The following is a 20,434-nucleotide window of genomic DNA, read 5'->3' on the forward strand; positions in this document are numbered from 1 at the left end:
CTTAGTCATGCTCAGATTTTATGTGAGTGCTGGGGATTCCAACTCAGATCTTCATGCTTGCAAAGTGTTTCTTATGAAGGCCAAGTAATTCTTTCATTTGTATTTGTATGTGTGTTATATGTACATGTTCATATGTGTGTGCTCAATTGTGTGGAGAGCATAGGTTTACATCAAGTGTTTACCACAGTTACTCTTTACATTATTTTTTGAAACACAGTTTCTCACTGAACATGGAGCTCAGCAATTGGTTAGTGGCTGGCCAGGGAGCTGTAGGGATCCACGTGTCTCTGCTTCCTCATACTCTCAGTGCTGGTTTTACAGGTATGCACCAGTGGGCCTGGCTTGTATGTGGTCACTAAGGATCTGAACTCAGGTCCTTATGCTTGCATAGAAGGCACTATACAAGTGGAGCCACCTGCCCAACTCCCCAGTTCCTTTGATAGATTAGATGTTTAGTAAGAGTACAAAAATAATGGCTTCATTTATGACACATTCATCCATGTGTATCATTATACTTTGCTCATATTTGCCCCCATCACCTTTTCTTATATCACCTCCATATATGTGTACATATATGGGTATATATGTAATACCCATGTATGTACATTCATATATATGAATATAGTTCCCATATTAAAATTTTGCAATTTTGTTTCTTTTTTATTTCCTCTCCCATTTATTCTCTTCTCTTCCCTTTATCTCCTTTAAGATTTCTTCTTTTCTTACATTATTTCCTTTCTACTTTCACCTATGTGTTGTTCTTTAGGTACACATGCATGCAAATATGTATTTTGAATCTAGACTTAACAGATGAGAGAAAACGTAGGATATTTGTGTGCTTCTTCTTTCACTTAACTGGGTGGTCTCTAGTTTCGTCCATCTCTCTGAAAATAACATAATTTCATTCTTCTTTACATCTAAATAAAACTCCATTGTACGTGTATACCACACTTTCTTCATGCATCCATCTGTCAATGGACATCTAGACTAGTCCTGTGTCTTGACTATTGTGGAAAGTACAGCAGTGAACATGCATGTCTGAGTATCTCTGTACTGCCCAGGCTTAGACTCCTTCTAGCGTATACCCAGTAATACACCTGGCAATTCTTAACACCTGAAACTCAAAGCCAAATACAATTAGTATACTTGGTGCCCTTGCATTTCAAAACTATCCTTTGAGGATGTGGATCTGAGAGATAGGCTAGGTTTCTGTAGTGCTCCACCTTTCATCAAAGAAGGATTTTGTTCTGTAGAGACCCCACATCCTTATCACTCTTCAGATTATACAAGCCTATTGAAATGGTGCCTTTTTATTACTTTCAAAATGCAAGTGTTAAAATGCAAAGACAAGGCACAGAAGGTGGAAAGCAGTTGGAGTCATTAATGCGGCAAGTGAAAATTTTGCTTTTGATTCTGGAAATTGTAACAGAAATAAACTCACATATAATTTACCTTTCAAAAAACTTTTGAGAAGTTCAAATCCAGAAAGATCAAGAAGTTGGCTAATTCTCAGCTCTCACCAATATTCCCACATCACAACACTTTCCTACTTTGTTCTTTGCCAAATTTGTATTCTTAGCTAAAGTTTTAATGTATGAAGTGAAATTGTCTTTTTGAATATAGAGGGCATTGAAACAATCTGTGTTTTTGTTGTGGCTCCTTGATAATTGCTGCTGTAATTCTTTCAAACAAATTTCCCCTACAAACCTAATTTAATAATCAAGACTGTTAAAATTAACTATTGTTGATGACCCAAATAATAATTTGCCCTCAAGAGTGCTTAGTCTGTGTGGCTTTATTCAACTGGAATAAAGTTTGAAATGAACTGATGTAAAATTGGTATCAAAGGAGCAACCTTTTAACTAAGGTTTCATTAACTTACTATCTTTCCTCTCAGGCTGCTACAATCACATTAAGAAAGTGTCAGATTGATTACACTAAACGTTTCTTGAAGGCCACGCCCCACCTAGTGTGTCTAGAAGCCAAGCTCTGTGTCAAGGGTGCAGTAGATAAAGTTCCCAAACTTGGTCATTATTGCATTTCTGTAGGCAAGTCACTCAATCTTTCTGCACTTGAACTTTTTAGGTGGGAATATTCATTTACTAACAAATATTCATTGGATCAATATTCAATAAGAGTAGACAGCCTATTGGACCTGTGAGGAAAAGCAGAAGTTAATTCAGTGTACACTTGGGGTTATAAGCTTCCTATACAGAATGCAAATATTACAAGTAGCATACATGTTCTACTCACTCATTTTATAATCCCATATTCAGTACATGTACTAGAGTGTATAAGGTCCTCAGTCTGTCATCTTAGTAGAACTGGGATAAGTAGTAACCCTTACTTCAGTAACTTTCACATTGTTTAGGACTCAAGACCAAAAAGGAAGTGGGTAGATAGGAAAGATTTAGTGGTTTGTTTCAATTCTGGTCCATAATTCATTGAAATGTAGGGAGAGTTGCATGAACTGTCACAGCATCAGCCTGGGCATTGGATTTTTACCCTTCCCTATCAGACAAACTCATGTCAGATGTTCATGCAACCATTCCACTTTTTATTAATATTTGCACTGACCAAACATACCTAGTTTTATTATAGGCTCTTCATGTGCTTAAAATAAATTAGCGTTCCTTGGCTCCACTTAAATACAGGGCAAAGAGAGCTACAAGGAGGTCAAGAGCCTTCTGCCCCAACACTCATCACAAGCCGCAAGTGGAAGAGGGGTCACATTCTCGTTCCCCAAGGTCTCTCTGGTTCCAAGTTCATCTACATGGTGCCTTTCCTACTTCAAAGAAACATGTTAGGTTTCACACGATAGTATTTCCTGGCAAGGTCATTCATTTTCATACATTTACTCTGTGACTTTCATATACTGTAATGAAGCAAAGATGTGTAAAAATTGAGTTGTCCGCACAATAAGGCTCTTGTTTCAGGACCTGACCTTTGTCAAGTGGTTCACCATGTCTTATTGATGGGTAGAAATTGTAATGGCAGTTGACTTACCCTTTCATTTATTTTCATGGCCTAACTGATATACTAAGCAGGATTACTGTGTAACAGAGACTAAAGAGTTTTCTCCTTAACCCCTTCCCCAAATCTCCAGGTCTCTATTGTGAACTAAGACCAAGTTCAAAAGTCAGGGATCTTGTAAGATATTGGGTATATTACTTCAGGTCTTCAAATAGGTGACAAAACAGAGCCCACCATTATTTTTCTCCACTCTCATTTATTTTGTGCTAATGTCACATAGGAATGAGTATTCAGGATTCACCCCAGTATTTTTGACCCAGATCTGTTTTGAAATGTTCTAGGTTATTCTATACAAGCTGAGAGTATTTTCAACTTCCAAGGTCAGTATGCATCCCCTGGAGTGATGTTTGAACTTGCCCTTTGGATGACTACTTATTCAGTCCGGTAGCATTGTGTCTTCTCTCTGTGTGTGTTTAACTTGCTATTTGACTTAGCTAATTATTCATGGAATTCTTCCTATTCCAATAATCAGAAAGGGGAATGTATGTTTCCCTGGTTAACTGTATGTGCAAAGCCCTGAGAATATAGTGAAGCAGAGTAGCAAACTTTCTTATTTTGGAAAAAAAAAAAAAAAAAGCCACTCATAGGCCCTTTGGGGATGAAGCAGCTATATCTATTGATTAGGTATCCGATGTGACCAAACAATCTGGGTTGCCTGATTCCTTGATGCCCTGCTTATGTGAATGAAGCTCTAATTTATAGGAACTCTGGCGTGCACAGAGTTAAAACACTTCAGAGTCTCCCTGTCTCTGTTCTCTGCATCTATGATCCAGGGTGGGGCTAAGGGTCTTGACCTTGTCACTCTTTCTGAGGACAAGAGAAGAGGAACAGATGAATCCAACTGTGAATGCAGAGTCCCAGAAAAGAGAGGCAAAAATCCTTCTGAGCATTCTGTCTGAACTGTTCAAATCTCTGTCCTCTGTGATGTTTTGCTAATAGTTGATAGTGAAATTGTCAGATTCATTTTGCCATTAAATGTATATATAAATAAAAGGTCACTGAGTTGCTTAAAATCTTTCTAGTTTTTAAGACAGTAATTAGAAGAACCAACACCAGCCAGTCTTTGAGTGCATGCAAACAAGCTCTCTATAGGAGACTCAGCACACTAGTGCAAAAACATTCCTAGATAACATAACTTGTCAGAGAGGATTATTTCTTCTTAGTGAGTCTGTAGGAGTCCTTTTCTATACTATTCAGCATTTGAGAAGAGAAGAGTGGATTGAGAGAGAGAGAGAGAGAGAGAGAGAGAGAGAGAGAGAGAGAGGAGAGGGGGCGCATTAGTGAATAGCGACTGTGGCATTGATGTTTGAGCGCACTTCTGAACTGGCTTTTGTTGAGACTATCAGTGTAGAAAGCATGCGCTGTCCCAAATCCGCTGTTACTATGAGAAATGAGGAGCTGCTTTTAAGGTATGTTGTTGGGTCCTTTGTTTTTAATATAGGCTTTTCTAGTTCCGAGAGCTGGTGGAGACACTAATCTTGCCCGGAATCAAACAGCTTCCTTCTCTCAGAAGAGAAGGAGGAGGAAAAAAGAATCTGAACAGAGAGAGGGAAATGAAATTGAGACCAAGAGATTGGGGGAGAGAAAGAGAGAGAGAGAGAGAGCGAGAGAGCAAGAGAGAGAGAGCCAGAGAGAGGAAAAGGACTGTTGTGAGGGAGTTGTATGTGTACTAGTTGCCTTTTGAAAGCAGACCATGCATTTGCTCCCTGCTATCTATGAACAGCCAGTGGATGTTTTAAGGGTTCCGAATCTGGCTGTTGGTTCGTCTTTTCCTTTGCAATGTCTAAGCCTCTTTCATTATTATGCACTCTGCATGGAATAATCACCGAAAAAGGAGCTGAGGAGACTCCATATTAGACTTGCGTTCCAAATACCACTCTAATCTGGACTTAGCGACCTAAATAGTCCTCCCGTGTTATCAGGTTTGGATCACTTTATCCTGTTTGCCAAAATGTGTACCTGTTTGGAGACCTCTGTTCATGCATGGCGCCCTGGGTCTTCATGTGTGGGGAAGCAGATATCTGCTTCCTGCATGGGTGTTGGGGTTCTATCATAGACCAAGAAGGAGGCACAGCTGACCTTTGGGGAAGCTGAGAGAGAATTATGATAGAATTGGCATTTTGCTTTTTAAAATGCAGTCTTTTGTTTATTTGCTAGCAGACATTGTAGCACTGAATACATCTTTGGGTCTGACAATGAGACCGGTCGAACAATGGAGCTGTCAAACTAGCTTAATGCATGTCTGGACTGTTTTTTTTCCCCCGTGTGTGTGTGTGTGTGTGTGTGTGTGTGTGTGTGTGTGTGTGTGTTCCTCAACACCCCCTTTTATCTCCTATAATCTTGTTTGTGTGGACTATCAGAGTGAAGAGCTTTGGGTCTGCTTATTTGTGGTTTTATGCTTTTAAAAAATTTATTATCTACTGTTCTCGGAGCTTTTTGCATTTTGCAGTTACGTTGGCTGGATTAAGTTAGAGATTTATGGCTTGCCTGTCTGTTAACTACAGAAAGAAAACTTATTGATTGAGAATGCTTGTAATACTATTATCATTGTGGCAAATGCCTTGTTGATCAGACCTGCTTGTACTGTACTTAATGCTTAGGGTTTGAAAACATGCCCTTTTTGGGGACTTATGGAATGTAAGCATGAAAGAGAAGTGAACAGGGATATGTTTAATGCTTAAGTAACCAGCATTCCTAGCTTTTAGCTTGCCATTTGGCATCCATAGATAAACAGTTTAGAAATCCAAGGACAAGGAAGAACTTTTGCCTTTATAATTTTGATCACAAACTATTGTCCTGTTACTTCGTTGTATTAACAGCTTTGGTGGAATATACTGATCTCTGACTTAATGCCTATATTCTTATAAACTGCATTTCTGTGCAATGCAAGTATTTCACGCCTATTCAGATGCCCTTCATTTTATAAGATAAACATTGATGTCTAAGGTGATAATTATGAGACTGTAGAAGAGAACATGGAAAAATCTGGTTCAAACTTCTCAAATGTTGAAACCATTTTCATTACACATTAGATGTAAAAAGAACAGATCGTAAAATAACAAGTAATTGACTTACATGAAAATCGTCTTCCTAAGGTTGATGTCTATGAAGAAGATATATTTACAATGTTTTAGTTCTTTGCTTGATGTACTATATTATATTAGATATATATTAGTAAATTCATAGAATAAGACTAAGGGCCTAATTTGAGGAACAAAAGGGGAATTATTGAAATTAATAAAATTGGTTTCAAATATTTCCTGGTAGATTTTAGTTCAAACTGATGATGCTCCCCCTCAATAAGGAAGGAGATGTATAAATTATTCATAAAAATACAGTTATGAAGTAGCAGTTATTCCTTAGATTTGGACACAAATTTCAATTTTTTTAAACTTAAGGTGAAATGTTATTAAATACTTAAGATATTATTATTTACATAAATGTTTCGGTTACCCAGAACTGCCTTTGCGAGTTGAGATTTCCTGCTGGTAATATTTTCAGAGCTTAGGTATACCCAAAGCATATGTGTGCGATGTAATAATATTCTTTAAGTTATCCATTGTGAATAGAGTGGATTTTAAAGGCACGCCTGTTATGTTCCCTTAGTTCCAATGGGATCTGAACTGCTCCTTGCATTGGGTATACCAATAATTGCTTTTAGGATGAGCTCATAAAAGGTAATGGGTGAAGCTTCATATCCGAGGCTAACCAACTGTCTCCAGCACACCCAGGTTCCACTTTCATGGGAAAATTTTCAATCTAAAACACAGGTTGCAAATCAGAGCCTGTGTGTGTGTGTGTGTGTGTGTGTGTGTGTGTGTGTGTGTGTGTGTGGTCTGAGAGGAAAGTAGTCTTCCATGCTTGCTAGATGCTTGTCAGGACCTCATTTAAATAAAGAAATCACTTGGAGAGCACCGTGTTGAATTTCTGTTTTCTAAATTGGTAATTATTTAACTGTGATATAGTCACTTAAATTTCTGAGTGCTCACAGTTAAGCCGGAAACAGGAAATTCTGCTTTCTTCCCTTCTCTGGTGCTTTGATACATTATGAGTTTCCAGAATTTGGGGTCCCAAGTCTCTCCCCCACCCAGCATGCAATTCCAGCATCCACCATACAGAACAATGTGTTTTTCTCTATGCTGATGGAAAAAGTATATTGTCAAGAGTTGGCAAACTTGTCTGTTTTCATATCTACAAAAGTAACAAGATAATGTATCATGTTAATCACTCGATAGGCAATGATTTTACAGGATGGTAACCTAAACAAGTGTAGAAATAAAATTTAATTCTAACCTCAGCCCTGAAGAAAAGGAATAGGCAGAGATTCAAACTGGTAAAATGATTTCTTTCACTGGAGAATAACAATTGCACCCCAAGCTCCTTTATGTAGGAGCCTCAGGAATATTTACATAAATGTGTTCAGCAGACCACAGACCACGATCTATAACCTCCTGTGTATTAAAATTCTTTTCTTTGTAAGGATGGAACCTGACAATATTTCTTTATGGGCTCTTCTTTTTTTTTTTTTTTTTTTTTTTTCTTAATGTGACTGGATAAAATTGCAAGATATCCTTTGGGGACTGGAAAAATGACAAAGAGCATCTGACTAATATTCATATCTGGAACTTTATAGCAAGTGTGAATGGTGCTTGAATACCTAGGAAGTCGTTCAAAGAGTGAATCAATACTAACTATTGTAATCAGGGGGTTAATTAGTTGAAAATGTAGCTGATGGAAAGTTCATTGCTCATAGCCCTAGAAACACCCAGGTGGATGGAGGGAAGGTGAAATGGAAGAGGAACATGGGGCACGGGGATGACTGCTCAGTGTGGGAGGTGCCAACATTTGTAAGGGAAGACATACCTTAATTTCATATCATTATGATAGTGATGAAATTAGAAATTCCCACCTTTTTGTAATGTAGATACTTGAATAAAAGTTACAAACAGAATGCAGTTTGCCCAGCAGCACCTCTGTTCGGTGGCATTTATTTACCCTTCTTATCACCGTGACAAGTTCAAGTCCACTTAGTGACAGTAATGTCTTCTTGAATTGCCTCGAACAGCTTTCACATAATTTCTTTATTTTGCTAATTCCCAAGGGACTTGGTGGCCAGGGAGAGACTCTTCTTTCTCATTTCCTGAAACTACAGGTTACCTCTTTAATTATTGGACTTGCGAGTTTTTCTGAGTGAGATAAGGTGATTTTTATTCTGTAGAATAGACAAAGCTGTGGTGGTATGAAATAAATTATCATTTTGTGGCATTTTTTCTCAGCTGGCATTAGGAAGAGGCTGCCAGAGAAAGAAGGTAGTGTGAGAATGTAAAGATATGAGGCGTTATCTTGTAGCCCACTCAGAGCAAAAAGTGAGGTATTGAAGAGCTGGGGTGCCTTTACAATCACATGGCACAATGCAACAAAGGTGATGTGTGTGTGTGTGTGTGTGTGTGTGTGTGTGTGTGTGTGTGTGTGTGTATGTATGTGTGTTGAGCTCCACTCAACTCAGAGTGGCTGCTGGTGGAGTCTGACCTGGTGAAAAGTCCATTTTGTTCCCAAATATACCTTCATGCATCATGGAAAGGCATTAGAAATGACCACATATGGGTGTGCTCATCTTTCCCACAGCTTTTCTTCTTGTGACCCTCCCTGGCACATTTCCCTGTATGTCAAAACTAAGTTAACAGGAAGTGGCATCTGTAGAGAGGATGGACCAGAGTGACAGGTATCATGAGGACAGCTTGAGCTTCTACTGCCTTGGCACACTCCAGACTGATCTGCCCATTGTTGGCTACACAGGATTGGGATGAATCATTAGAGTTTATGAAGCAGAACTATCAGAATGCCTCCAAGAAATGACAACAACAACAACAACAACAACAACAGAATTTACCTGTAAAAATTATTCCACTCAACAAAGTTTGTTGTGGTTGCAAAGAGGAGCTTTGCATACTGACTGTACACTTGAGATTCATGGGTTTTGTTGTTGTTGGTTTTTTTTTTTTTATTTTTTATCTACATCTGGGGAAAGCTCGCAGTTGCTATCAGTACAAACTCTGCATAGAAGTGATGCTGGCTTCTATCAGGGAAGTGAATAGTCTCTGTATAAATCTACCCATGTTTTCACCTTCTTGGGAAGCCACAACTCTTGGTCCTAAAAAAGGGGCCACAGGTCTTATCCTGTTTATCATCCCTTTCCTTTGAATGGCATTCCAGGTCCTCAAGCTTTAGAGACATCATTGAAACTTTTTTTTTTTTTTTTTTTTTTTTTTTTTTTTCGAGACAGGGTTTCTCTGTGTAGCTTTGCGCCTTTCCTGGAACTAGCTTTGGAGACCAGGCTGGCCTCAAACTCACAGAGATCCACCTGGCTCTGCCTCCCGAGTGCTGGGATTACAGGCATGTGCCACCACCGCCCAGCTGAGACATCATTGAAACTTTAAGGCCATAAGATTAAGACTGGCTTTCTCTCTTCTCAACTGCCATTTTTAGCTTCTGATGAAGATTGGGATATGAGATGCTATTATAGAAAGAATACAATTAAGACTTATTCACAGTTGTTCTTTGCTTGGCATTACATTAAGTGCTTCTGTTCATATCATCTAATGTAATTCTCAGAGATACCAAAGTGGTCCTTATAGTTGTTCCCATTTTAAAGATGGAAAAACTGAGAGAGAAAATAGTAAAGTCACACAGCTAGAGTCATAGAGATCATAGTGGAAAGGACTACAACTCAAGGCTCAGCTAAATTCCTTCTCTGGGCAGAGACAATTTGGTATTTGCTTCTCAATTTTTTTCCCTGTTACTGTGAATTGAATCTAGGATTTTGAATATGGTAGGTAAGGGCTCTATTACTGCACACTATCCAACAATCTCTGCACCACACCTATTGTTTTCTTTTGAGACTGGATCTCACTAAGTTGCTCAGGATGGTCTTGAACTCATTCTGTAGCCCAGACTGATCCTCCCAACTCAGTCTTCTGAGTAGCTGGGATCACAGGCCTATGTTACCAGGCCCACTAATAAGTGCCATTAAAAAATAGTTGTTTGTACTGTTTTTAATTGTGTATATGGCTGCGTGCATGTGAGAGAGTTGTGGGTATATGCATATGTGGTTGGTTATACATTGAATACCTAGGAGCTAGAGTTGCAGATGGTTGTGAGCCACCCAAATGAGGTGCTAAGAACTGAACTCTGGTTCTCTACATGATTAGTATGTGATCTTAACCACCAAGCCACCTGTCCAGCCCCAGATATTTGCCATCTTAAAACCTATTTTGCAGCATTCCCACCATATACTTTGGTTGGCGCATGCATTTCATTTGCCATTGATAAAACTTTATCAGTGGGCCATTCATTACTCAACATCTAATCAAGATACCAGTCACAGCTAATGGTTTTAGCTGTTCTGTTCTTCCTGAATCACAGTTCTTTTAACTTTACTTACTTCCCAGCTTCAATTTTTGGGGGAGTGTAGGATTTGTGGGCCAGAAGAAATAAAGACCAATAATAAAGGAGAAAGGTTTAAGGGAATAAGGAAGGAAATTGTTTGAAAGCATCACACTGCTTGTGAATTCTCATTTGCTTACCTTAGTTTTTCTAAGGTCTTTGTTGTATTTTTAGACAGGATCTTCATATACAGCCCATGATGGTTTCAAACTCCATATCCTCCTGCCTCAGCCTCCCCCACACTGGGATTTATAGGAGTACGCCACCACTCTTGGCACTCATGAAGGCTCAGAAGGAAGCATTCCAAGCCTCATTTCTCTTGGACTGTAATACACACAACAGCAACTGATGTTGGAAAAAACAAGAGAGAATTTTAAAGCACTGTAGATTTAAAATATGAATTTAAAAAATGTCATATTTTAGTCATAACCAATCAAACAACATCACACAGTGTTCAATAAAAGACACTCTTTGGCCATCACATAGCTCCAGGATGCCTGGGGAAGCAAGAAAACGGGGGCTGGAGGGGGATTAGCAGTAAGATGCACATAGACGGGAGTTGAACTTCGCTGTGAAGGACATGCAAGGTAGAAACAAGGAAGGGGGTAAAGGGGATGTCTATCTTTGTTATTAAAACCAAGCAAACCAAACCTGTGAGCCCAGTCACTTTTCTTCCTCAATTCCCAAAGTCTCGTCTCCCCTCCTTCCTTTTCATAGTCCTCTAAGATAAGGCAAATGTAGCGGTTACTAGTAAGAGAGCATTGGGAGACTTAGGATTGGGTCACAGCGTTACACTCAACAATAGAGGTCAAGAGCCAAAACAGAGAGAAGACACACACACTATATTCATCCTACATAGACAGTTAGACGACTTCCACGAAATGGCAAAATTTCCACGAAGATTTTATGTGGTTCTCCTAAGAGAAAGAAAGAAAACAATTCCTCTAATAGACTTAGTAGGAATTAGCATCAAAAGCAAATTTAAATAGTCATTTGGGATCTTCAAAAGCTTCTCTTCTAGAATAAAGGTGGTTCCGGATTTGAACTATTATTATAGTGGGAAATTTTTCCTGATCTCAATTGCTTGGTATATTTTCAACCTACACGTCATTTAATTGCTCAGTTATATAATCGCTGTAGTAATAATTAGGCTAACACATTGTACTTATCTGAGGATCATGACAAGCTTTGAATTGCCATCCATTCATCTCTACTAGGAAGTAACGGCCTCACATAAGACAAAGGTCTAGCTGATGAATCAGAAAAAGTAAATGACTTTGTCCCACTGTCCATCCAATTCTTTGACAAAGTGAAATCCAGAATCCAGCAGGTTTGGTCTTTAAATCTTACTATTTTTCCTCTCAGTTTGAAAGAGCTATTTGTCCTAAAGGGTCTGATCTATAAACACCAAAGCAGTTATCTTCTGATCTTAGGAGCCCAGATGTCCTTGCTGGGGATCAGTTATCACTGTGAGTAAAGTGGATTCGTGTGCTTTATTTCATAGAAACCCAACCTTTTAGTCTCTTAATCCTCAGTCTTCTTCCAGTTGTATTTGCTCAGGAAAAAGGAACCTCAGGCAAGTCAGGCCGATTGTCATTTTCCTTGGAGATTTTGGTTCTGCATAAGATCTGCCTCAGTCTCGCCCAAGCCCAAAGCTTCCCACATGCATTTGTCCATTTCCTTTTACTCCACGCCCACCTGTTCCTGCTCTCTCTGGGACCTCCTGCTATGTCGGCAACTGTGTCCTCACAGCTGTTGATGCTCAGCTGTTGTATTTTGTCAAGCAGCAATTTCTCCTTTTGAAAATTTGACAACTTGGGAGAGAGTCAGATAACTTTCTGTGGATTAGGGGAAACATTCAGTGGGGTGGGGTGTTGATGGGTGGATTGGGAGGGAATTAGAAACTTCATTCTAAGAAGTATAAATTTTGTTCCTGCCGCCAGGCTGGCACCAGATAAGGGCACTAGTATCATGTGACGAATCTCAGTAACTTCCAAAGTATACTGGAACATTCCTTCAAAGGCTACCCCTAGTCCTGCCAATGCCTTCTGTGTGCAAATCTCCATGCTAGACATGGAAGCTTTTTTCGTTCTCCCCACCCCTTTCCCAGACTTCTTCCCAATGTTCACATCCTATTTTCTTGCCTTATAGTATACTATCTCCCATCCTCCCCCCTGTTCCTCCTGGCGGTGTCTGGAAAGGAATCCTGCTGCTCCCTATGGAGACAGCTGTTGCTGCTTTAGAAACCAGCCTTGGTCAAGGCAAGTGAAATTTGATTTCTGGTACAAATAAGTAACCCTTCGGCCAGCTCCTCTCTTCACTTTGGTAGCTACCCACCTCCTCAGGCACACAGCTGTAGAGGAGAGTGCAGACATTGTCTGGCTCCCATTTGAAAGAGAGAGAGAAAGGAAGAGGAACAGGGAAAGGAAGAGAAGAGGAGCAGGGAAAGATTAAAGGCTGCAGGTGTGGTGGAATGGAGAAAGAAGAAAAGGGAAGGGGCAGGTTAGTTGGGGAAATGAGGCGATGGCTGAGCTCTGGGTCTGAAAGACCCAGGATGTTAACATTCTCTGCCCTTGGAATGGGAGCTCCTGACAGCCCTGGAGGAGCATCTCATTTTGCAGTGCGAAGGTAGGTATACAAAGAAGCAGCTTCCCTTGAAGGGCCTCTTCAGAAGGAATGGAAATTCATCCTGCTGCATTTGGGTTCTTTTAAAAACAAATTGAAACAACAACAACAGCAACCACAACAAATAAGATTGCAGCACATTGTGGACACTGTTCTCCAGGAAGAGAGACTATTTACTATTCCCTTAGAAATGTAAAATGACTGTTTACTAACTACTTCATCTGCACGGGTATTTAATTTTACCTGTCTAGTTGTAGGAATGTGTTAAGAATGCACTCAATATGGGGAGAACAGACATGATAGTTTTAGATTTATGATTAGTGATAAGATTATTCCTAAATGATGACCTTTATGGAACAAAAGCTATATTTATAATGTATTGCTTAAGGACTTGTTTGGGGTTGTTTAATACGTTTGTTAAAAAATAATTGTTTATTTTTGTAAGTTGTTATCGGAAACTGGAGTAAGTCAAGAATAAAACATGCCCACAAAGTGAGATACTCTCTCAGGTACTTAAAATTCATGTGGATTTCAAGTTTATTGCCTGGAAATGATGGAAAGTCTCATAATAGGCCTGCATTTCTTGCTCCAAATGGCTCTGAGCACATTGGGCTTGTTATTTGGTTTTTGTTTTTGTTTTAACTGAAACAACTATGTTAATAAAATTTGAATTCAAAAGTGTGATAGGGAAAAGATGTTTTGGCCTTTGGTTTGTATTGAGTAGCCAATAGTGAGGGTAGTAAAGAAATGCTTTTTAAAACGGGGAATTTGGTGTCCAGCGAACAATACTAACAGATCTTTGTTAATTGCTGATGGCTAATGCTTTTAAAGGTACAATTACGTGGGGAGTTAAGAATAGGAATAATAAAAGATAGAAATTTGTCTTATACAACGTTATCTGCAGAAGAAGAAAATAAACTTCTTTTATTATGAACATTAATCATGGCATGTCAGGTGTCAGTTTTCAAATCCTAGTATGCATTTTGCAAAAAACGTTGAAAGATTCAGTCAGTGGAATGTATTCTGGTTCATTGCCTAGAGTGGCAGGGAAAGGATTCTTCCATTTTAAGCCATGTGCACTCTTATGTGCAATGCGTTTATTAGCACCCTGTTTTATTGAGAGTTGTTTTGAACACTAGTGATAATTCAGTGCTCAAACAATGGCTATTGGACAAAACGGTATGGGATGCTGAGGAGGGAAAGGGGAGCTGAAATAGCACAGTGTGCCTTGCCTTGGAAAGCCTCATATAAAATGAGGTCATTCAGAAACTTTCCCTTGAAGTGCTTCCAATTCTTGAATTGCCTTTTGTTTGGGAAATGAATAGCAAGTTGATTAAAAAAAGGAGACAATTAGGGGAGGTGGGGGGATGGGATAGAGAAGAGCTTAAGGTTTTGTTCCAATGGAGCTAAAACTACGAAGAAACTTCATTGTTCCTGCTAGCCTGGTCCCCAGGGATATCTGTACAAGGTGGTGTCACCAACTAGTTCATGTCCACAAGAGAGACCCTGCTAATGTCCTCATCCCCTTTCACTGCTCTTGATAAGATCCTTGGCTTGAAAATCGCTCTTCATTGAAACCAAGTGTTCAGTTGTGGCCCAGTGAAGCTGCCTGCCAGTTAATTTTAACTGCCCAAACATGATACCTGATGGCTCACTGCTGTACGGAAATTTCAAACGGATCTTTGTTGAGTCTTTTTGGGGTGGGCCTTTTTTTTTTTTCTTCAGCCAAAGCAGCAAAATGGGAAATTGAAGCTTTTCTTCAAGAGCTATTTTGTATGTTTAAGCTGATTTTCAGAAGTGGGCAGTATGCATGTGATGTGATCACAGAAACTGAACAGACACGAGAAATAAAAGCTGTCATTGGAAGACTGTCGGGTGGGGGAGTGTGCACATTTTGCTTCCCCGTGGCTTCTCCATCAGGTGCCTATGCAATCACACCATTATTTGTGTATTTGCCAGCCAGAGTGTTTAAACTCAGCTACACTCTGTAAGCTTTTCTCGGTTCACATCACCATATTCCATATAGTGTGGTTTTCTTTTATTTTTGACCCTGGTTTTGCTTAACTTCAAATGGCCAAAGCAAATGTGCTTTGAAAAGCATGCTACACTGTAGTTGTTAAATAAGGCAATAACCTATGCACTTGTAATTCTCTCCCTATGACCTACTTACATCCTACTTCACCTCCTTATAGTATGATTAAAAGCTGCTTTGAATCCACTATTGCCTCAAGGGATTTGAGGCCAGAATTTAACAAACTGCTGAGAAGGCTTAAGTCAGTAAGAGGGCTTCCCTACAGCTTCCTCTAACTAATTCACACGCAATTAAAGAGAAAATAAATATTTTAGAAGTATATATGTTGATGAAGCACTTTCTACATTATAGAATAGAGGTGGTACATGTGGAGCTTTATTCTGTAGCTGATTTGAAAATGCTTTTCTTTTAGTGTGGTTGTGTTTTGTTTGTTTTGGAGGTTAGCTTTGTTTGATCCATCTTAAATTTACTGTACAGTCAGCTCATGGTATGCATTCCGGATTTTGTAAATAATATATAATAGTAGATTCAGAATTGTCAAGATTTGTCTTCAGTTATTCAGCTAACTACTTCTGTAAGATAATTCCAAAAGTAGCTGGCAATAGTGTGGTAAGGAATAAAAACAGGTTAGAATTAGAGGGAAAAGCTTGGGTATGGTTTTGTTCTAGTAATTCATTTTTGATGCAGTTGTCTGTCAATTGATTATAAACTGGGGCCTGGCTCCTCCAGAAAGGCAAAAGTTCATCAACTCTTCCATTTTAATTACCTTGCAGTTAGGAGGCTAAAAGCCAGACAGGTTGTTCAGCTGAAGAGAGAAATCGAATCAATTAAGTTTGTTTGTGTGGATTTAACTGAATAGCATAGGTTTGCTACCCCATATTGCTCACTATCCCATCAGGATTAAAAATTGACACATAATTATTTTGTCTTATAATCTCTAAGGAGATTTTTCTACTGTCACACACGAAATTGATGAGGAAAAATTAAATCCTTTCTTTATATTGTGTCTGATAAATTTAACTATTGTTCACTTAGTTTAACTATTTGGCTACCATAATCCAGGCATTCCTTGATTTGTGCGGGGTGGGGGGGTGGAGGGGGGACCCAGCTCCTCAGTACAATGCTCTGGTTTTCTTTAGGATAACAACAGCATTGAATAGAAATAAAAATTTCAAACAAAACCATAAAATATATCCATACTATGTATTATATTTACATATGCCTATGTGTATACATATACTTAGTGTATACATATGCATCACCTCAAAGTTTAAGACATGTCATTTGAAAATTGAATAAAAAGTTATTACCACAAAAAGTAAACTATAGAGTGTCTAGTGTGCAAATTATGATGTTGACTTAGAATATGAAATTAAACATACGTGTGTCTACACCCGTGAAAAGTTTGCTTTAACCCAAATAACCAAACAAGCAAGCTGCGTTTATAAACTACTTTTCTTGGCAACTTCTGCTAAGCATCTATTCATTTGTCGCTTTTTCCTCTCAATTCCTCGTAGTGTTATCTTTCCACAAATCTCAAGTGTGACACGAAGTCACAGGATTGATTGGCTTTTAACGTTTGTGTTAAATCATGGGCAACGCCAATTTTGCAATTCACCCTTAAAAAAAAAAAACAAAACAAAAAAAAAACCAAAGCAACTCGCTGTCTAGCTCTTTCTCGTTGTTTTAAGACCCTCTTATTTCTCGGTGTTGAAGGCGGCACGTTTGTCCTCGCCTGTCACTCGGGGCCCTTGGCTCAGAGTTACTTCGCCTGGAGCAGATAGAGGATCCCGTCCCAGGGGCGGCTGGCCAGCCTCACCCCGAGGGACACGGAGGTCCCTCGCCGTGTCCGGTCCCACCCCCCCCCCCCACCCCCCACTCCCGCGGCTTCGCACTCCGCGTGGCCGTGGGAACCGGGCGCCGAGCCGGGCTGGGCGGAGGCGGCGGCAGCGGCAGCAGCAGCAGCTCGGCGGGCGCCTGGGGCTGGTGGGGCCGTGCGCAGAGAGGCCGGGGCGGCGGGGCCGAGCGGGCGGGCCCGCAGGGGTTAAGCGTGGAGCGGCCGCCCCGGGAGCTCCGCCCCCGCCCGCCGCACCTGGCGCTCGGCAGCCAGGCCGCCCCGGCGCTGGCTCGCGGAGGGGATTGGTGGAGCGCGCGAGGGAGAGAATGTGACAAGTGCCCGCTTCGGCGGCCGCCCGGGGAGGCCGCGCGCACCTGTCCCTGCCTGTCTCGCGCCGCCCGCGGCCGCTCGGACGCGCGCACAGCCCCCCGCCGCTGCCGCCGCCGCCGCCGCCGCCGCCGCTGCCGCTGCGTGCGCTGAGACCATGACTTCTGCCTTCAAGCTGGATTTCCTCCCGGACATGATGGTCGAGGGCCGCCTGCTCGTGGCTGACAGAATGTGAGTGGCCGGCTGGCCGTGCGGCTGTGCGGCCGAGCGGGGCGTCGTCTCCTCCGAGGCAGCGGGCCGCCCGCCTCCCTTGGCCGCCTTCTCTTCGGAGGACGCGGCCCGGACGGCGCAGGGCGGAGCGGGGCGAGCGGGGCGAGCGGGGTGAGCGGGGTGAGCGGCCAGCCGTCCCCGGGCGTGCCGGCGCGGGGCTGGCGGGAGGGGAACCCGCGAGAGGTCGCGCGGCGTCCCGGAGCCCGAGCTGGGTGCGGCGTCCTGCGAGCGGACGGGCTGGCGGGGGCCGCGGGGTCCGGGGAGGGGCGGGCGCGTGCTGCCTTGCACGCTCGCTCGTGTCATTAGAAATGCGGGGTGGCCCGGCGGAACATCCCCGGCTCTTGCACTCCGTCCTGAGATGGGAGAAAAAGGAGGACAAGAGAGAGAAAGAGGATAATTACAGACCCCTTAAACTAGCCAGGTGTAGTCTCTGGCAGAAATTAGAGGTAATTTTTACGTAATCGGGACGGTTTTGTCTGATAGGCAGTCGGTGGTTTAATAATTAATGTGATTCTGGTGGTTTTACGGGTCGACAAACTAGGATAGAGCGGTTATTGGGACAAGTAGAGGGCTGGGATCCGCGAGTAAAGGAAACTATGTGTAATTTTTTTAATCTGGCTGGTTTGTCTTCGTGTGGAAGTTTCTCTCTTTAGCTCAGGAATCGCAGTAGGATCCACTTGTATTTCTGGCATGTTATGTAAAGAAACCCCAGCTAGAGAAAGGATTGCCATAGAGAGATGGAAAAGTCTGTGTCCTTCTGAGACATGGGATGTATCTAATTCTCTTATCAAGTGAGGTATTTGATAGTGTATCAGATGGGAGGGGAGCTGCTGCTGTCAGTAAGATAATGTACAAATTTTTCCTGTTCTCTCCACTGTGAGACTTAACATTCATATGCTTTCTGGCACCTTATGGTAGTCGTCAAAATGCTCAGGCCATTCCAGGCTTTATGATCCATTTCCCTGGCAGCTAACTTTCCCCTGTGATGCTAGGTTCTTTTTCTGGTATGTTAAGTATTATGAGTTGAGAATCTTGAGAAACTCCGCAGTGGCCAATTATTGAAGCCCTAGAATTTAAAAAAAAAAAAAAAATCAAGTGGGAGATAAAGGTAATAGACTCTGTTAAGTATGAATTGTCTGTTCAGTCGATGTTAGGGCTGCTAACTTGAGAGGACATGGTCAAGTTCACTGTCTCAGAGATAATCAGATAACAAATTAAAATATCGAATTCCCTTTTGGCACTTTTCTCTGAAAAATTAATCTTGATCAGTAATATTCTCATGATAGTTTTAAGAGATCTCCATCCTGTCCTCCTCTTAAAATATAAACCTTACACACACATAATCCATATCTGCACACGAGTTACATGTTTTTCTCTATTATGCTAGAATGTTAGGGCTGAATCAAGGAGTTGGATTGATGATGATTTTGAATTTATGGTCACCTGCTACATAAGTGACATGATATATCTAACTAGTGAATGCTCTATGAATTTAAAACATTAATGGCCTCTGAAAGATGTAGTCTCTTGTCAATTAAATTATGGATTATGAAAATTTAATTCCTCCTTTTCATTTGGTAGATGAATGTGGCTTGTTCAGACTCTTAGCTCTGAACGGAGCCTTTGTATCTCAGCCATGGAGGTTTTTTTTTCTTTTTTAATATGAATCTTAATATGACTTCTACCCCACTTTCCTTCCCAAAGTTCATGATTTCCAAACGATAGTCTTTGGAATCCACCCCAGATTGTTTTCGTGTTTGTCAGCCAAATGATCTAAGAAAAAAAAAAAAAGAATTTGCAAATGACACTTTTCTATCTCCATAGTCCTGAGAACGCTGAGACATACTTTCCACAAGAGTGTGTAATTAACTCATGTTAGAGATTGTGTTTGGGGCTAGTGGTATACATATGGGAACATAACTTTTAAAATGCCTGAAACCCACCTAGGCGGTATATTCTATAGCCATATTCAGACACTGGAGGAGATAGCTATATGGTTTAATGTTTGGGGGACTGGTTGCCATATGAGGTATATTGCCATTTGGACTAAAGTGCAGTCTGCCAGATATTGGCCTCTTCGTAAAAGGAGTTTAAATAAGGCAGAGGGACTTTTCTGGTGCTGATTTTCTAAATCGGCAGAACATATTTTCTCAATGGCATTTTCCCACAGGAATATATTAGATAAGTTTGCAAGATGTAATATGTTTGAGTCCTCCAGGCAGATGAACAAATAGCTTTTGAGATGAATTATTACGCTTGATGGCCCCATGAGCCATCCAATGTTTAAAGAGCCCAGATCATTTAAGGCTCTGTAGTGGTGTAGAATTGTTATAACACATGCCTCAAAGTTTTGGGATTTTAAACAATCAGTAACAAAACTGTAAATGGAAATATGCATTTGAAATAATCTTGGCTGTTTATTTTTGTGTTATTGTAAACTATTATTCATAGCAAAGCATAATGAAAATAGGAACTGATTTTTTAAAATTCTGTTTTAAGCTGGGAATTTGGTTTTAATTGAGAATGGGCATGAGTATTTCCTCTTTGTTTGAACTTCATTAGTGATACACTTAGAGTCTCTTATCTTCGGCTTTTTAAACATAACTAATATATAATGGCTTAGAAATGAGAGGCTACAGGTGAAAGTGTGGCCTGAAAATTTCTAGTTCAGCCTCAGTATTAGATTTGCTGTGTTAGAAGACTAAGAAGAGGTTACTGATAAAATGAAATCTCTTTTTTTTCATATTCAGGAAATAACCTTAAAGAAAATAAATCATCCTGACTATAAATGAGTACACTTGGGGAAATCATCTGCTTATTGATAACAGGCAAAAAAAGTTACTTGTTTGTATGTAAGTGAGCTGAAA

The 20,434-nt window shown here is 40.6% G+C and overlaps 1 protein-coding gene across 13 annotated transcripts in view; it reads left to right on the forward strand.

Moving 5' to 3' along the window:
• Nucleotides 1-20,434, forward strand: part of Celf2 (CUGBP Elav-like family member 2) — an 859,694-nt gene that overhangs the window by 517,333 nt on the left and 321,927 nt on the right. For 5 of the 13 annotated variants that reach the window (XM_036188394.1, XM_036188399.1, XM_036188398.1 and 2 more), the window contains exon 1: nt 4,321-4,442. The exons of 2 other annotated variants lie outside the window; for them this stretch is intronic. In XM_036188394.1, coding sequence (XP_036044287.1) covers nt 4,336-4,442 — 107 coding nt within the window. In that variant the 5' untranslated portion in view covers nt 4,321-4,335. Of the gene's footprint in view, nt 1-3,314; nt 3,354-4,320; nt 4,443-4,672; nt 4,956-17,104; nt 17,529-17,900; nt 18,014-20,434 lie in introns of those variants that run through there. 6 more of the 13 variants (XM_036188402.1, XM_036188403.1, XM_036188409.1 and 3 more) reach the window with 5 other exon arrangements.

Source organism: Onychomys torridus, chromosome 5, assembly GCF_903995425.1.
Source record: "Onychomys torridus chromosome 5, mOncTor1.1, whole genome shotgun sequence".
Classification (NCBI taxonomy): Eukaryota; Metazoa; Chordata; class Mammalia; order Rodentia; family Cricetidae; genus Onychomys; species Onychomys torridus.